We start from the raw sequence: 16,501 nt of genomic DNA, 5'->3' as shown, positions 1-16,501 counted from the left end.
GAGAAATCATTTGCTATATAGATGGAATAGCAATTGCGTTTAACGTCGAAACAATGCTTTGGATAAACAATAAATGCCTTCACCACCACACCACACAATTTTGTGTTTTATTCACAAACCAACGCTATAGACGTTATTGCTCATTAACGTGACGTATAAAAGCGGTTTGTTCGCTATCGGCGCACACGTAATTTTCGCGATAAATATATCCAACTTGAAATTTTTGCATTTACTGAACGTTAATATAACCGCATCAAAAATCGTACGAGCTTGCGACCAAACATCCCTGTTTATACAGCGAACCGCAAAACATGTCAATTATGCCCAATTGTATTCTCCAACTTCAAAGAGAGCTGATTATCGTTCCATAAAATTACGTCACATCAATCGCATTTATTCTCTTGCCATTTCAATATATTTTGTTAATTTTTGGATTTTTTCAGCTTACGAGAAAAGTCGAGAGAGAGAGAGAGAGAAAAAGATGTAAACAAAAAAATAATAACGAATTTTATTATTAGTTAATTATCGATTTAATTAATTTAATTCCCCCCCCCCCCCCCACAGGATTTTCCAAACATAAATAATCTCATATATGTACATAATTGCACATTGCACCGATTGGTTTTTTTAATGCGCGGTGCACAGATTAAAATGCAAAATTCGCATTGCGTGATGAAACATTTTACGTAACATTTTATATACATTTCTCGTATTTCAGTTATTTTGTATTAGATATTACGTGTGAATTAGATATCGTTTGGGAAATGGAGTCTGCCGTTGCGTGCAACAGAGAGAGAAAAAAAATATCAAATCACGCAGTGTGTCGACGCGCGTGTACGCGAATCGATTTGAAAAGAGCAGCCCGACGGCAATTTTCCGGACGTCCCGGGCGAAAAAACCACCGCGTGCGCGTCACAAAGCGTAAAATGTATAGAGCGTGCTGTCATAGAACACTGACACGACGCTGACGAAATAAGCGGACAGGTGCGGACGACTGGCCGATAACCCGATGACCCGGATACCTTGGATGATATCGATTAACCGTCGAATGTTCGTGTAGCCGCGACCATCAAACGCGTCGGCACCTCGTATGTGTCACCCCCTTTTCCCTTCATAGCCCGCTATTTTCTGACCATCGTCCATCCCTCGAACTCTGTAGTCTGTAATACTCGATCTCTCGTATCTCTTGTACTTACCCGACCTCTCGCCTGTCGTCTCCTCTGGTCTCTTCGCTCAACCGGTCGACCCGTCCGTCCATCCATCCCTCGGTTACATCCCTTCCCGTCCCTGCTGCGCAACGAAATTGGATTTATGGCTTTATTTTCCTCCTTTGCGGACGACGTCTATCAGCAGATTGCTCGCTGAAAGCGCTGCTTCGTATTACGACGACATAATGGACGTCCCGTGCGACCTTCCGCGCTGCAAGCGTAGCGTAATCGAAAAATCCTAAACACAAACACGATAACGGACGCTTTGTTCTCTCTTTTTTTTCCCTACGTTCGTCTTGTTGAAACGATCCTTCCGAAATTTGAACGTTATATTACGTTCTCGGTTCCGATGTAATTACAATCTAATCCAAAGACTTCTCCGCTAAAGCCTGTTGGTTAAAAGATGAGCTCTCGCTTTCTATTCACGTTCACAAAATGTCATTTCTGGAAATCTTCATCTATCACGAAAGTACGAGATCTATTAATATTTCGACGTTTCTGCAGGATCGTTTCAGCTCTTGACGAGAATAAATATGTATAAACTATAAATACGTAAAAACGCAGCGCGATATTAAAGTCTGTTTTCTAGTCGGTTCTTATATATTTAAGACCGTCTCAAGAAGTCTCGGGACACAGAATTTTAAGATTAGTATCTTAAAACATTACTGAAGACGGTTTTAAAATAAAAGCGAACTAAAAATACCAGCCGAAAATAATTACTACTTTGGCGCGTCATTCTGAAATATTGGACGAAACGTTGCCCGGCACGCCATTTTACGATACTGAACCACTGCGTAATGCATTCTTTACGCATTTTCGTGCATTCCTACTTCTCGTGCCAGACGTACGTTATGCCTGTCTCGTTCAATCATGAAAAGTGGCGAAGGGACGTACTGAACAATGAAACAAATAACAATAATTCAGTAATTTACCTGGCGCTCCGTCGCGCCGTTCAACTACAAGCCAACCGCCGCCGTGTTGCAACCGCTTCGGTCTGAACTGAGGCGTAAAGAACCGAGCCCTGCCGAGCGCGAGCGATCGGCCGATCACGTGACCGAACGAAGTTGGCGTCTGCTTGATTCGCGCGCTTTTCTCTTTCCTCACCTGTTGCGTTTGGTGAGATTCGTCGCGTGTGATTGTTTCGATTTTCTTAGATAAGTACGAAAGTCAGTGACAGAGCTTAACACTTTTCGTGATGAGTCTTGTATTGGCGTTTTGAGTGTATGTGCATGTCTCGTTACGAGAAGTGCGGAGTGTTTGCTTTATGCGCGCTTATTCCATCCCGCGTCGCGACATAACCTACAATTTGATGTGGCACCGTCACCGGTGCTGGATATTTCGCAAGGTAAGTTTAAAGAATCTATTGTCATTAAATTGAGTGTTCGGAACAAAAGCCGTATCGTTAATTTTGGGGAAAAGAAACTTGGCTGTTGTCAGTGCTTCTTGTCAAGTGATATTCTTAAAGCAGCCGTGTATTTGAAAAAGGATTAGTAACAACACACACTTTTATATTTTAATTTCTCATTAAGAGATGTCAAGAATGTCAATTTAACTTACGTTTTTTATATTTTTAAATATTTACTGGACATTATTATTTTAAATAAAAAGGGAGTAGACTAACGAAATTAAAAAAGAAATAATGTGCATTGTTATTCAATAGTTACTGTAGTTATACACATAAAAATTACTCGATATGACCTCTTGATTGAGTTGAGAGATAAATATTACATACTGAAATTTTTGCAGTTTATATTGCTCAAGCATGGCAATGCTAGATTATCTTTCTGCTGAACTCACTGCTACTTGTGCTGCAATTGGATATTATGATGGAACTACTTACCATTTAGACAAGAATTGCTTAGGTAAAGATTTACTTTGATTTTGTTTTGAAATAACATATTAAAGTGAGATAAAATATTTGATAATATATCAATTTTTTAATAGAAGTTATAAAGGATCTTATCAGATATCTTAAAAGAGATGACGATACACATACTATAAGACGCTTTCTTGGACAAATGAAATTACTTCAGACAGATCTTGTAAAGATTCTTATACATCATGTTAAAAATGTTGAACTTTGGGATGTCTTGTTGCGGTATGTATTAGTGTACAAATAGAGTTAAATATATTGAACGTATGGAACATTATTACTCACAAGTAGAGTTGAAGGAATATATTCAATATATGAAACATATATTATAACTCTCTCATACTTCATGTAAGAACATAACTGTATTATTTATCTATTTCTTTTAAACAGATTACTTATTAATCTGACAAGCTCTGCGTTTGTAATTTACAATGAACAGATACCTACTGAAAAAACAATGCGTAGTTTCTATCAACAAATTCTTACATATTTACAAGAGTATAAAGCAGCGTTAACCGATGAGGATGTGTGGTTGACAGTGGCTGGTCGTTTAGGGACTCTATTTAACATTGTAAGTGGAGAAATTTTATGTCCTTGTAATAGATTTTATCAGTTTCAAGATAATTTTTATTTTATAGGATAGTACAGAAAGAGAAGAAGAAAATGAATTAACAATTGAAAGAATTCTTGCTTTTATTAGAAATGTATTGCAAGTGCCACCTAATGACAATGATAAAAGAGTTGATAATGATGCCACTGTCCATGATGAGGTGAATTATGTCAACATTCAAATTTTTTTATTCTTAAAATGTGTTATATGGAATATTGTTTTAAGTGGCATACATACATTTTTTTATAGCTATTATTTGCATTTCATGCATCTGGCATAGTGGATATTATATTATTTATTGTCAGTAACAAGAATGAACAACAGTACCACATGCAAATTTTAGAGGTATATACAACATATTAGTTATATTTATTTACCCTATTTTTATATTTTATTTATATATTTTATTTCAACATAATTCTATAAAAATACTGTTACTAAGAACTTATTGTTTATTATTCGTAAACTTGTTACTCGTAAATAATATTTTCATACTTTGCTAGATTATATCTTTAATGTTACGTGAGCAAAATGCAAGTTTGTTGGCTGCATCTGGGTTGCAACGTAGCACCGCTGAAAGAGAAAATGACGAGGCTAGTCTCGTAGCCTTGCGACAAAAAGAGCTACGTGAAAAAATTTACAAAGTAAAAAAGTACGCTGGGTCAAGGTGAGTTTATATGTATTATTATTTATTAATAAGAAAACTATCAAAATTTATTGATAAAATAATGTGATTAATTGAGTGTCCTATATAATTTATGCGCATAGACAATACATTGCGATTCTTTGTGTCAAAAGAAACACTGTTCCATTAAATTACATCCAAATAATTGTTTCTAAATGAGAGTAATTTAAAACTAACAAGTGAGCGCTTTAACAATAAGTTACGCATGAATCAGAGGCATTACACGCTGGACATATATACGCTGTTTTATTATTTCTTTTAAAGATTTTTATAACAACTATGCATGATATCTGACATAAAGAATTGCGTTATGTATTTCATATACGCGAATTTTAGGATACTATCCTATGTACTATCTACATAACGTTAAAATTACATTCGTTTTACTTGTACTATACAGCTGTATAAATTAAAAACCGAGAAAGAGAAAGATATATATATATATATATATATATATTGTGTAAATTAATTTTTCTCTAACAAATTTAAAATAATTTCTTTGATATAAAACAATACAAATGTAGTTATGTGAAATAAATAGGATTTATACGACGCATATTTACTTAAAAATTCGCTTACTTGAAAAAAGTTCGTTTAAAATTAATGATACTCGAATTAAAATTGCCTTTTTTAAATATGTACTTTTAATTTGGTTTATTTAATATGACGACGTCTTGTCGTAACAATGTCTGTGAGTTTAATTCAGTTCTATTCATACGTTAGCTTTATTATCCGTACGTTTTTACCGTGATACACGGGAGAATGCATTTAATGCGGATGGCTACCGCGTAATTACCACTTTAATGAGCGGCCACAGCTAAAAGCCTGTGATCGTAAAAATGGGATGACTAAAAGGCGCCGATTGCTACTTGACGGATGCCTTTGGGAGTTACCGCGGTGTGTTCGCGATACGATATGCGTATAATGAATATGACCTAGTTTTTAAGGTAGGACCACCCGAAGCATGAATAGAAGCTTTTATCCACTTGTTGGAGAGAAGCGAGCCGTATTCTTGTAACGAGCGCGTTCCAAGAAGACGCGCGCATCCACGTCTTCGCGAAAGGCTTTTTACGAGTTGAAAGGGACTCCATGTGCGGTGAAAAGATCCCTCCGCCTTCCGCGTGTTCTCAATCGATCGATGGAAAGATAATTTGATCGGAAAACGATAAAGCAGCGCCTAGCTGTGTCACGAACACAGATCTCTTTTTGATAGCAATAGTAAACATACGAACAAAATTGGATAGCAGCTAGTGTACGTGCTCGCCGCATTTTTGTTATTTTATTTATTTTTATTTATTGTGTTCTCACAATATTCTCACATATTGTGTATACATGTATATTACACATATGTACAGTTTCGTACAGAAATTATAAGTATTTTATTATTTGAGATTGCTTTCCTTAAAATTCGTAATGTTTTTACGTAGCTAAATGCAAATTTAAAATTATTTTGAATTTTATTTGTGATTATGCCATCGATAAACTTTTCAAGAAGTTAGCTATTTATTTAAAAATAGAGGAGAATCATGGACTTTCGTGAGAAAAAAAAGTATAAGAAAATGGATAGGGTTCGCGTCTTCGTCATTTAGGAAACTATCTGTCGTTGACAGCTGCTTTCTATTCTATTGATTGAATCTTTGCTCATGGAATCATGGCTGAAATTGGATTCGAATGATCTTTTTTTAGTAGCAAGGGACCACATTATACTCGCTTCTCAATTCGTGGAGACGATAAGGAAGGGAGACGCGAAAGCTAAACAAGAAATCCAATCTTTACTTGAATCGCACATATTATTTTTCCGTCGTTGTATATCGTATTCTATCACACGTTACGTTTACATTTGAAAAATTCAAGAATATATTTTGCTTTGTGAATAACTTTAATCTTTGATATTATGTTTTTATTTGATTAATTAGACACTCACGATTCGGCGGTACTTACGTCGTGCAAAATATGAAAGCTATCGGAGAAAATCAAATGATATGCCATAAACCGTATCAAAAAATCGAAGCAGTGGAATTTGGTCACGATAAGGTAAATTTTGCAAGTTGATTATTAATTTGTAACTTTTCCGTGTCTTTCTACAATGCAGTTTCTGACAATGTAGAGATAGCTCAGAGTTCGTATTCTTGAAAAATATTGTATACAAAAATATTCAAGAATACTATAGTATAGCATTACGTATATTACAGATTTTCTTAGTATTTTTGTATGTGATATTTTTCGAGAATATGGTTCCTTATTGTGTGTTATATTCGAGTTTTATTCGAACGAAATTGTCGAGTATGAATAGAAGGCACGTGTCTTTTGCAATAGAAAAGAGTGAAGCGACGCAGAGATAAAATGAGCCTGCAAGACGCCAAGGAAGAGCGCACGTCTGTCCTCAGCGTACGGCTCTTTCTAAAAGAATTTTGTGTAGAATTTCTAAGCGGGGCTTACAACCCCGTGATGAAATTCACTCGATCTTGCTTTATCAATGACCCTCATGACCAAGCAGTGGAAGCAGCTGTCTATCTGTGGGCCTTACGTTTCTTCATGGAGTTCAATCGACATTACAAGTTTCAAGTGAAATATGTAAGGTAAATCTTCGCGCTTTAAGTTTTTCATAGCGTAGTCTACATTGTCGCATATCTCGGCTAAAGAGGCAGAAAGCGAGACAGTTTACGAACTCGTTTTACGCATCGTCGCTTTCTTTCGGATCTTGTCTAGAAAGAAAATTCTCCAGCGTCCGCGCGAACAGGCTGAACCATCTAACTTTATGTCATAGAATAATTTTTACAACGGTTTCGAATGGAATCAAATGTCACTGAATGTTTATATTAATATAATTTTTTTTTGAACCGATAAACATTTATTTAAATTATTTTTTGTATCAAAGGTTTGTTAAAATTTATTTATTAAGCTAGATCTGTACTGATCCTATACATATATTTACACATTTCTTGATTAAACAATGTACTTTATATAGTTCGTATTTTGTTTACAATTCGTTAGCTGCGATATACGCCAATGTATATAATCCTTCATTTCTGTTGGATCAAATTTATTGGCAGATTGATTCACTGGTATCGATTTTTGTTACAATGATAAAAATATATATAGAAAAAAAAGTTATTTTTATTTTATACATTCTTTGCACGTATTTAAAATTTGAATATTTTGTATTATTCATCGTAAGTTCACGAAAAAGTTCATTAAAAAATGAATTATTTTATTTTACTATTTAGCGAAACTATATCTACAGAAGTGTTTTATGTAGTGCAAAGACAAATGGACCAATATTATGAGATGATAATAGTCGATAAAAAAAAGATACCACTTTGGTCTCGTAGATTACATTTGGCATTAAAGGCATATCAGGTAGGAATTTTATGATAATTAGTGTTACATGTGAATATTTGGAGAAGCTAACAAAAATACGTCTCATGTTTTAGGAACTTCTTAACACTCTTATGGCAATGGATAAGAATAGCGATGATGGTGTTAGGGAATCTAGCAAGATAATTAAAAGCAATATCTTTTATGTCCCGGAATATCGGGAAACGATACTCTCTCAGCTTTTGTGCTTCGATGAAGTTAAAATGTCACGGTGAGTTAATAGAACTTCGTCATCATTATTATTATCGCAAAAATAGATTGTGAACGTCGCATAAATAAATTGTGTAACTTTATCGTCTTCATTACTACAAAAGTAAAAAATTGAAAGTGGCTTGAAACATTAAAAAAAAAACTAATAGAAATTACGAAGGGAAAAAAATTATTAAAAGGAAAAAAAATTGATGTCATAGTTGTGCTTTTATTGTTTTTAATTGTCAGTCATTCCTCTTTTAATTTGGCAGAATAAGTCGCTAATCCTTCACGAATCCCTCGCAAATTTCTCGTGAATTTTTAGCAGGCTGTAGTAACGTAATGCAGATATCACAAAAAGTTATGCGACACGTCATCCTACGCTGAACAATGCACGTCTCTACCGAGCAAATTCACATCATGGAGCGAGAGAGGAGAGGGGGAGAGAGAGAGGGAGGGAGAGAGACAGAGGAGAGGAGAGGAGGAAGAAAAAGGGGGGAGGGGAGAAAGAGAGAAAAAACTCTTTACCGAAAGTTTTATCTACCGCAGACAGATTGATTCACTTTCGGATCAATCGGTTCGACCAGCCAGGAAGCCACTCTGGCTCCCTCCGATGCTGTTCCTTTTCGACTATTTCTCTTCTTCGGCGGCTGGTCTCGGTAGCTCGCACCCACCCGGTTTCTTCCTCCCTTCTACGGTTCCTCGGCGGAATAAACAACTTTTATCGACCTTCCGGCCGGCGAAATGGGAAAAGGCGGTGGGCGTTCAACTTGCTACGAGTTTGACGGGTTTTGCGCGGATTTCCACGACGGAAATGTAAGGGCGACGCGACGTACCGCAATGCCACGTTGCTGCTACTTTGACGTTACAGGGACGCTGACGAAAACAGGACGACGGCTCCGTCAAACTTTAGCTTTGATGGCGGTAGCGCGCGTTGCCGGAACTAAATTGACAAATTAATGCGCGAGTAGCGGGATTGAATTAATTTCTTGTCACAAGGAAGGAAGGAAAGCGGTTTAAGTTTACCATCGGCTTAAAACAATGTAATTACATGAATACGCTTATCTTTTAGGCAGTACTTGGTGGATCTTATCACAACTATTCATACATTTCTGAAAATGCTTGAAAACTACTGTCAGAAAGGCCAGCGACATTTCATAATTCAAAAAATAAAGTTAAAGAGAAAAAAAGCAAAAAAGGGAAAAAGTAAGATTTGTTTTTGTATTGACTGTTTAGAAGAATTTAAAAATAATATTAGATTAAATTTGATATGCACGTAATTGTTTAATTTCTTTTAACCAGAATCTACTCAGGAAAACGTAACTACAGCTCCTACTTTGGAAGAACGTTGGGATACTATTGGTCCCGAATTATCTGCTGTTATGCGCGATGCCGTTATACCTGTAGTGGTGCCGTTTGACGCAACCTTAGACACGCCTATCGACGATCAAAAGTACGTGTTAACATTATGATGGTTAAGTAGAATAATATTTACGTTATTATTGATATATTTGCTGAAATGATTGAAAGTATATACTCGTCTACGATTTCTTTTTTGTTCTGATTGTAGAGCAGACGCTATGAAGAGAATCCAGAAATTAATGCGACAAAGAAACTTGGAACAGGCAGTTGGTCTTCTACGTGCAGCAAGGTAAAGGATTTGTTTATTTTGAGAAGTGATTTCTAGAAAGTAACTCGTCATGAAACTCGTGCTGGAGCGATGGCAATGTTGTTCATTGTTGTTTATTTTGAGAATCAGTTTTGCACCTAAACCATTGTCATGCAATACAACGAGTGGGTTACAAAGTAACGACATCTCTGTTATTTTGTTTAATTGAAATGCGACAGATTGTTTGCATTAAAATATTATACATAATTATAATATTTCACTTGCAATATCGTAATTTATGTTCTAGGCGATTAATACATACGTAAATTTTTATGGAATTTTCAGCTTGGTCGCGATAAAAAATCTTTTAATTCCTATCTGTGAATTTTTGCATCGTTTAATTTTTAATGCACGTTATTATTTTTAAAAAATAATATATCAATAGAAATATCTTTGTTTTTTATCGTTTTATACATTTACAACGCTTATATTTTTGTGAGAGAATTTAACAGTTTTCAATTACAAAAGATATATTTTCGAGGTAAGTCAGTTAATTACGGGGATTGTGCAGGCTTTGTTTTGTCAAACAAAGGCGTTCATTATGTTAGGGTTAGAGGGTCAGTAAGAACATGGGATTTATTCACGTAAACTTGATGAATTTTGGATCCTTTGAGCCAAGCGTATATAGTATATACGAAATAACATAAATAAAAGTAAAATATAGACAGTAATATAATAATGACGTAAATACACGTAATATTAATATACTTTCTGATTACATAACAAAGTTATGGTTCGGTTTGTTCTCTTTTTCATGTATTATTTATTTTCTTGAATTATTTATAAGTATATATAAAATCATATGATATACTTAACTCAAAGTTCGTTTATTACCTTATTATTTTTATTTAAAAAATTAATTCTTCAAAAATGTTCTACAAAAAACGGTTGATGAAAAACTTATTATTCTCTTATAATTTTCGTTAGACTTGGTCATAATTCCTGTAATATATTAATTACGCTTATTGAACTATTTGAGATTTTTTTTGGCTTTGTGCACCGACCAGTCACACGGCCAATTAACTGGCGAAAAGCCAAGCGTTTGCACTGCCGCAGATATTTACATTACATTAAATCTGAAAGGGATCTACCGCGCTCTTGTAACGCGTCGGTATACACCGGTTCATCGGGGTGAACCGGTACCCAACCAACTCTTTGAAGTGTTCCAGCTCTAAATGTGCCTATGAGTCATGTCCCTCCGTCAACTTGTTTCTGCGTTCTACCTCACCAACCCTTCTCCCTCTAAGGCTTAATCGCTGCCTCGATGCTTTTCCGCGAGATTCGATATACCCTTCGCTGATAAACTCCGTCGACGTGTAAATAGATTCTTTACGCGGCTCGTCTCAAAGCATTTTCGCTCTTACGCTATAAACGTGTACACAGATCGTGTATGTCTTAAATTTTCTTTGTACAGAATGACTCGGTAAATATCAAAAAATAACGTTTATCATCTAAATTTCACAATCTGAAATTACCTCGTCAGTGACATTTAAAAATAACACCGTTGTGCGCTAAGACGTTAGTTTTAACTGAGGGCAGATACCGGATACAAGGCGTTGTACCATTAATCTTTAACTTTATTAGTTCTATCAGATTGAAGTGCCGTGATATAACCGCGGGGATAAAAGTCGGGTTTATCGTCACCGCCTTCCTCTATCATAAAGCTATGAAATTATAGTCCCTTCCGCGATTTTTCTTTACGTGATATCAGCGCTGCGAACTACTTCGGGAGATTGTAATATTCCGTCGTCCATTTTATGGGGGGTAATGTTTACTATGGCCGGTACACAATGGTAGTCTGTAGGACCATGCCGACCTTGTGCACACAAGGGGATAAAAGTAGCAGACTGTTGACTACGCCGTATATAGACTACGCCTAGGCGCAGACAATATTGTTAATAAGGCATTTACGGTAATATGTAGGTACGTAAGACAAACAGTGTAATACCCTCTATTCTCTTCGCGTACACGTCTTCGTTTCTCGGTTACGGTAGTGCTTCTGGTAATCGTGTTTCGTTTGCCTAGCAAATACTCCGTCGTCTGGCTACTGGTTTTAGCCCTCTAATTTTCCATTTGCACCGTCTGCGACCCTCCAACCCGTACAGTGATTTTACGAATTGCGTAAGATGATTACGACTTACTATAAAAAAAAATCTGCTTCAATTTATCATTTTCTTCTCTTCATATCTAATCGCAGTGCAGTAATGATTTCATTGTTTGCGAAGCACTAGCTTGAAATTTCCTTTCACTATGTATTTTAGGATATTGTGATTAATATGTTGAAACAAAATCTAGTTTATTCAAGAACATTGGAAATATCTGTTTCTAGAATAACTTTGTCTTTTTGCGTACAGTTAGGAGAATAATAAAAAAAAAAAGAGAAGAATATCTGTAGAGATAAATCTTGGAGAGAATTTTTAAAGAGAACTTGTCAGAAATATGATAATGTAAATACATTTAAGTGCTTTTCTGTGACAATTTAATATCCAAGTCCGAAGGCTGATTCATCACTTTGAGTCTTTGCCAAGCATGAAAATGGACGTGTCGAAATTATCTATTTCATGTCTGGCAAAGCGGTATCGGCTTGTATGTCGGAACGCTGAGTCGGAAGACGACGACGACGACGCCGGCGACGACGACGATGACGACGACGGGCACGGCGCGGCGCGTCTGAGAGATTCCATTGTCGCGGAACTTCAAATCGAGGGATAATGGGGATTGTATGCTGCTGAATTTCTATTCAGGAAGCCAGCACCAGCGTCGTACGAGCCACTTCTTCCTCTTCGGGGGCAGCACCCTTCCTCTTCTTTTGCGTCCTCTTCCTTTGCGTCAGCTTATTGGATTCATCTCCAGTGGAGAAAATTTTGGAAAGCTACCGAAAGTGGACCGGACTCTCTTGACCTGCGAACCTAAAATGCGTTATCAGCGCGACTCGCGATTAATGTATGAAACGATAAGACTGAATTTCTTATCCAAATGGCAGTTATAAAAATTAATGAATATTTTTTTATAATTAAGTTTTAATAATGAAAATCAATAGTGAGAAAATTTATTTTTCTAATTTCAAGTTGGGGGGGGGGGGGTATTATTTAGTCAAAGATAGACGATTTAATTATCATATGGGCTTAATTTAATTTAATATATATTCAATACAACTGGAATCAAAAGAATCATCAACTACAGTCGACATTTCATAACAATTTTTGTCCTAGATTTTACTTTATTTTAGTATTTTGTATACGCTAGCCGCGACTCGACTAATGTGCACTATATGGATTACGTGTTTGCTCGTGTGTAAAACGTGGATGGATCATGTCCAAACTTGATTTCAATCCGAGTCGTATATTGTAAAACGTACAGATGTGTGTCGCGTGTATACGCATAAAACGAAACACGTTCTATGTGCATACGTATCCGCGTTAGAACCGTCCATACGCGCTTCGCTTTTATATAGTACAATTGTAACTAAGTGCAATTTCATGTCAAGTGACCAAATCCAATTCTCTGGATTTTAATACGACTCCAGCTCTATTAGGACGGAGTAAAGTAGAAACGATTTTCATTATCAATCGCGCAATGCTATGACAATGAAAGGAAGAAGAAAAGATTTTTATCGCCATTGTTATTTTTACAGCTGAAAGCTATATGATTACAGTGCAAAAGTATTGATAAAGAAATCCATCATCGTAATATTATAATTTTTATTGTACTCTTTATAGTTTGTGATTCTCTGTTTCTTTTCTGTTTGAATATGCAAATATTGAGTTTAATCACCTATAAAATTAGAATTTTTCATAGTTGTAATCTTTACACGGAAAGATTTTGCTGAATTAGCTAAAAATTTAACTTATACAGAGCTGAAAATAATTTTATTAGACCATCCAAATAATTATGTAGAATGTTCAAGCTGAGATAAAGTCAAAATTTTTTTGCAACGTTGCTTATCATGCTTCAGCGTTATTATTTTGATGATTCAATAAAATTATTTTAAAATCTGCTTTTAGCTTTTTGGATACTTCAACAAAACCGTTGTTACCATGTAACTGCAAATTTTTGTAGTTTGATTGGAATATTTGATTCGATGTATTTAAAACTGGAATTGAATAATGATTAAAATATCTCTCTCTCTCTCTCTCTCTCTCTCTCTCTCATAACAATCTTAATAATCTTATAATCTTTATATATTTGCCAATACAAACTTATAGAATTTATTTAATAAAATAAAATATATTGACAAAAAATTTTATAGATATTTAAGTTTGCAAGAAAATAATTCTCAATTATTAAAAAAAAATTTTATGTGATAAATAAGTTAGAAACTGCATAACACAGCATAAAGTTCTTTTTTCATGAAAATAGTTTTTGAAGCTGTATACATTTTTTATATGTAATTAAAAAATTGTAAATAGATATCTTTAGTATACATTTAAAACGAATGAAGTGATATTTGAGAGTCGTACCATCGTGTAATGTAAGGTTAAAAGTGTTTCACCATTAGCTACACCTTTCTTCGGGGCGTTCCTGAAGACGTGACTTTACCTTTGTTTCCTAGTCACGTTCGCACATGACCATCTGTTTTCTTTTTTCTGAATTCTCATAAAGTATATAGGGTGTCTCACACCCAACTAAGCCAGCTTTCATGTCTTGGATGTAATTTTTTTTAAATAAAAAAAGTGTAGAGGGATCAATGATTTGTAAACTATGAGGGATTGGAAATAAGTACTGAAACAGTTATATCATACAAAGTAAAATAAAAAATATTTTATACATAAAATAAAATTATTAAAAGTCTTATTTAGAGAGAATTATATTATTTTTTTTAGTATACAACGTCATATAATTCAATTTTTATCAATTTTGTAGTTAGTAAATTTTGCAAAAATTTTGAATCGCAAACGCATGTTGTGGTAAATTTTAATGATAAATTTAACAAAATTCAAATATATAAATTGGCTTGCTTCGTTGCTATTTTTATCTTCGAAAGTCTTTCTTCTCTCTTACGTGCCTCTTCTCTATTTCCTCGTCTGACGATGGTGGTGGCACTTTCCGCTTTGTGGCCCTAAGATACACAGATACTTTGTAAAGGAGATGCATGTGTGTCAGTATCAACGATAGCGTAGGTAGCGTAGAGAGGTGGGTCGACGAAGAATAAGGGTTGGGTGTGAGCACTTGACGCAAGGAGTCCAATGTTGGTGTAGATCGTGGTGAGGCTCTCATGCTCAAAGGAACCTTCTATGAGACTCATTGAGTTTGCCACTCGGACTTCTCATCGCGTTGCTGCTCTGCATCGAATCTTCCTTAGTCATATATCTTCAGATAATGAACTTCTTTTATTTAATCACATCAATCTTATTAACAATTTATAAATTCATTATTCCATACATTATTTATAGGATTAGAAATTTTTTATACTTTGATCCATTGAAACTTTCGATGATATTGTAATTTAGGAAAAGTGTTACAACATTTTACAAAGAATTTTGTCTGATTTAAAAAATGTGATTTAGTTTTCTTAAAAAAAATTAATGTATTTTTTAGTTGTAATACATTTTTTAAATATAATATTACAAAATAATTAATGTTTTCATCTCGTGCGGTCTACGGTAAAAAGATTCAACTATAAATAATTTTCAATATTTAATATATCGAACTTTGCAGTTTTATGAAATATAAAGTTTGTGCAGTTTGTAATAAGTTATATATATATGTGTGTGTGTGTGTGTGTATACATATTATATATGAGAATTTACATTGCTGAACATTAGAGCTGGTAAACTGTTTATGATGGCGTAACGTTACCATGTTATTGAATTGTTGTTGTTGCTAAGTTTCTCTTACATTATAGTTATTATTAATGTAATTATATTAATAACTATAACTTATTAATGTAATTATCAATAATTTACGCAAGGATATTAAAAATAGATGTTTGAATAAAATTATGTTACAGAGAAATCTGGCCCGAGAATGACTGTTTCGGAAAAGTGGACATACTTCCCGAGGAAGAATTTCTAGCTCTTCGCGAAATCTTCTTTACAGATCTGGGTGGTGAGTTATTTTATTTTTAATTTTATATCTTTTATGATGAACATAAGCATTTCTTAATAATGTGTTTAAGATCATGTAAATAAAATTTGCGACAATATACGTATTAACTGGATAGGAAATAAAACATGTATTGACAATTATTAGCAGCTCACTCGCGAAATGTGGATTTAAAATTTAGTACTTTAAATTCTTTAAAAGCACGGGTTGTTAACATTTTTTGCTCTCCTAAGGATTGCCAGTACAACTTCAGTCTATCGAGAAACTTATATCCTCTCTGCATATATACCCTATGAGAAAAGAGTAGCCTCCTGCTTTACGTCCGCCTAATTATAAAGAGCAAAGTCTGTTATTAAGTTAAAGCATGGAAGTAATGAGCTGTTTTCCTTCCTTTACGAAGGAGAGTTCGTTACGACTGCTGATTTATTGAATTATAAAGTTTGTTCAATATTTTGGAAGAAAAACTTGAACGTGCACGAAAGTGTACTAATAATTGCATTTTTTCTATATTTTTTTTGTTAAGAAAGCACCACGAGAGAAGAAAGATATATTAAATATACGAATTTATTGGAGGCTTTAACAGGGACGATTTGTAATAACTGGCGCATATATCATGACACAAATTTAATTAAACGCGCCGTTGGTATTCATTTCACGCGCCTAATTTATGTGTGAATAACTACGCTATTCAGTGCTGAGATTTCGCGACGATTTGAGCTCGCCACGTATTTATCTCTGTACATTACTACCACAATAATAACTGTCATAGACGTTTAAAATCTTTTAATTTTAATATTATACTTTTACAAACAAGTTATTTATTTTAATGAAAGAAGATAATTGT

The 16,501-nt window shown here is 34.6% G+C and overlaps 1 protein-coding gene across 1 annotated transcript; it reads left to right on the top strand.

The window, feature by feature from the left end:
* The first annotated feature begins 2,318 nt into the window (after window positions 1–2,318).
* Window positions 2,319–15,743, top strand: timeout (circadian regulator timeout). Its single transcript, XM_018505132.1, is given in 15 exon segments — window positions 2,319–2,553; window positions 2,955–3,070; window positions 3,153–3,306; window positions 3,472–3,652; window positions 3,720–3,851; window positions 3,941–4,036; window positions 4,195–4,358; window positions 6,293–6,410; window positions 6,693–6,955; window positions 7,604–7,736; window positions 7,811–7,965; window positions 9,016–9,158; window positions 9,246–9,396; window positions 9,514–9,594; window positions 15,563–15,743. Coding segments are annotated over 14 exon segments (2,052 nt in total). The 5' UTR covers window positions 2,319–2,553; window positions 2,955–2,970.
* Window positions 15,744–16,501: the final 758 nt, after the last annotated feature.

The sequence above is a fragment of the Trachymyrmex cornetzi genome, unplaced genomic scaffold (assembly GCF_001594075.2).
Source record: "Trachymyrmex cornetzi isolate Tcor2-1 unplaced genomic scaffold, Tcor1.1 scaffold20, whole genome shotgun sequence".
NCBI lineage: Eukaryota > Metazoa > Arthropoda > Insecta > Hymenoptera > Formicidae > Trachymyrmex > Trachymyrmex cornetzi.
Note: the sequence above shows the minus strand (reverse complement) of the source record. Positions and strands in the feature narration are given on the sequence as shown.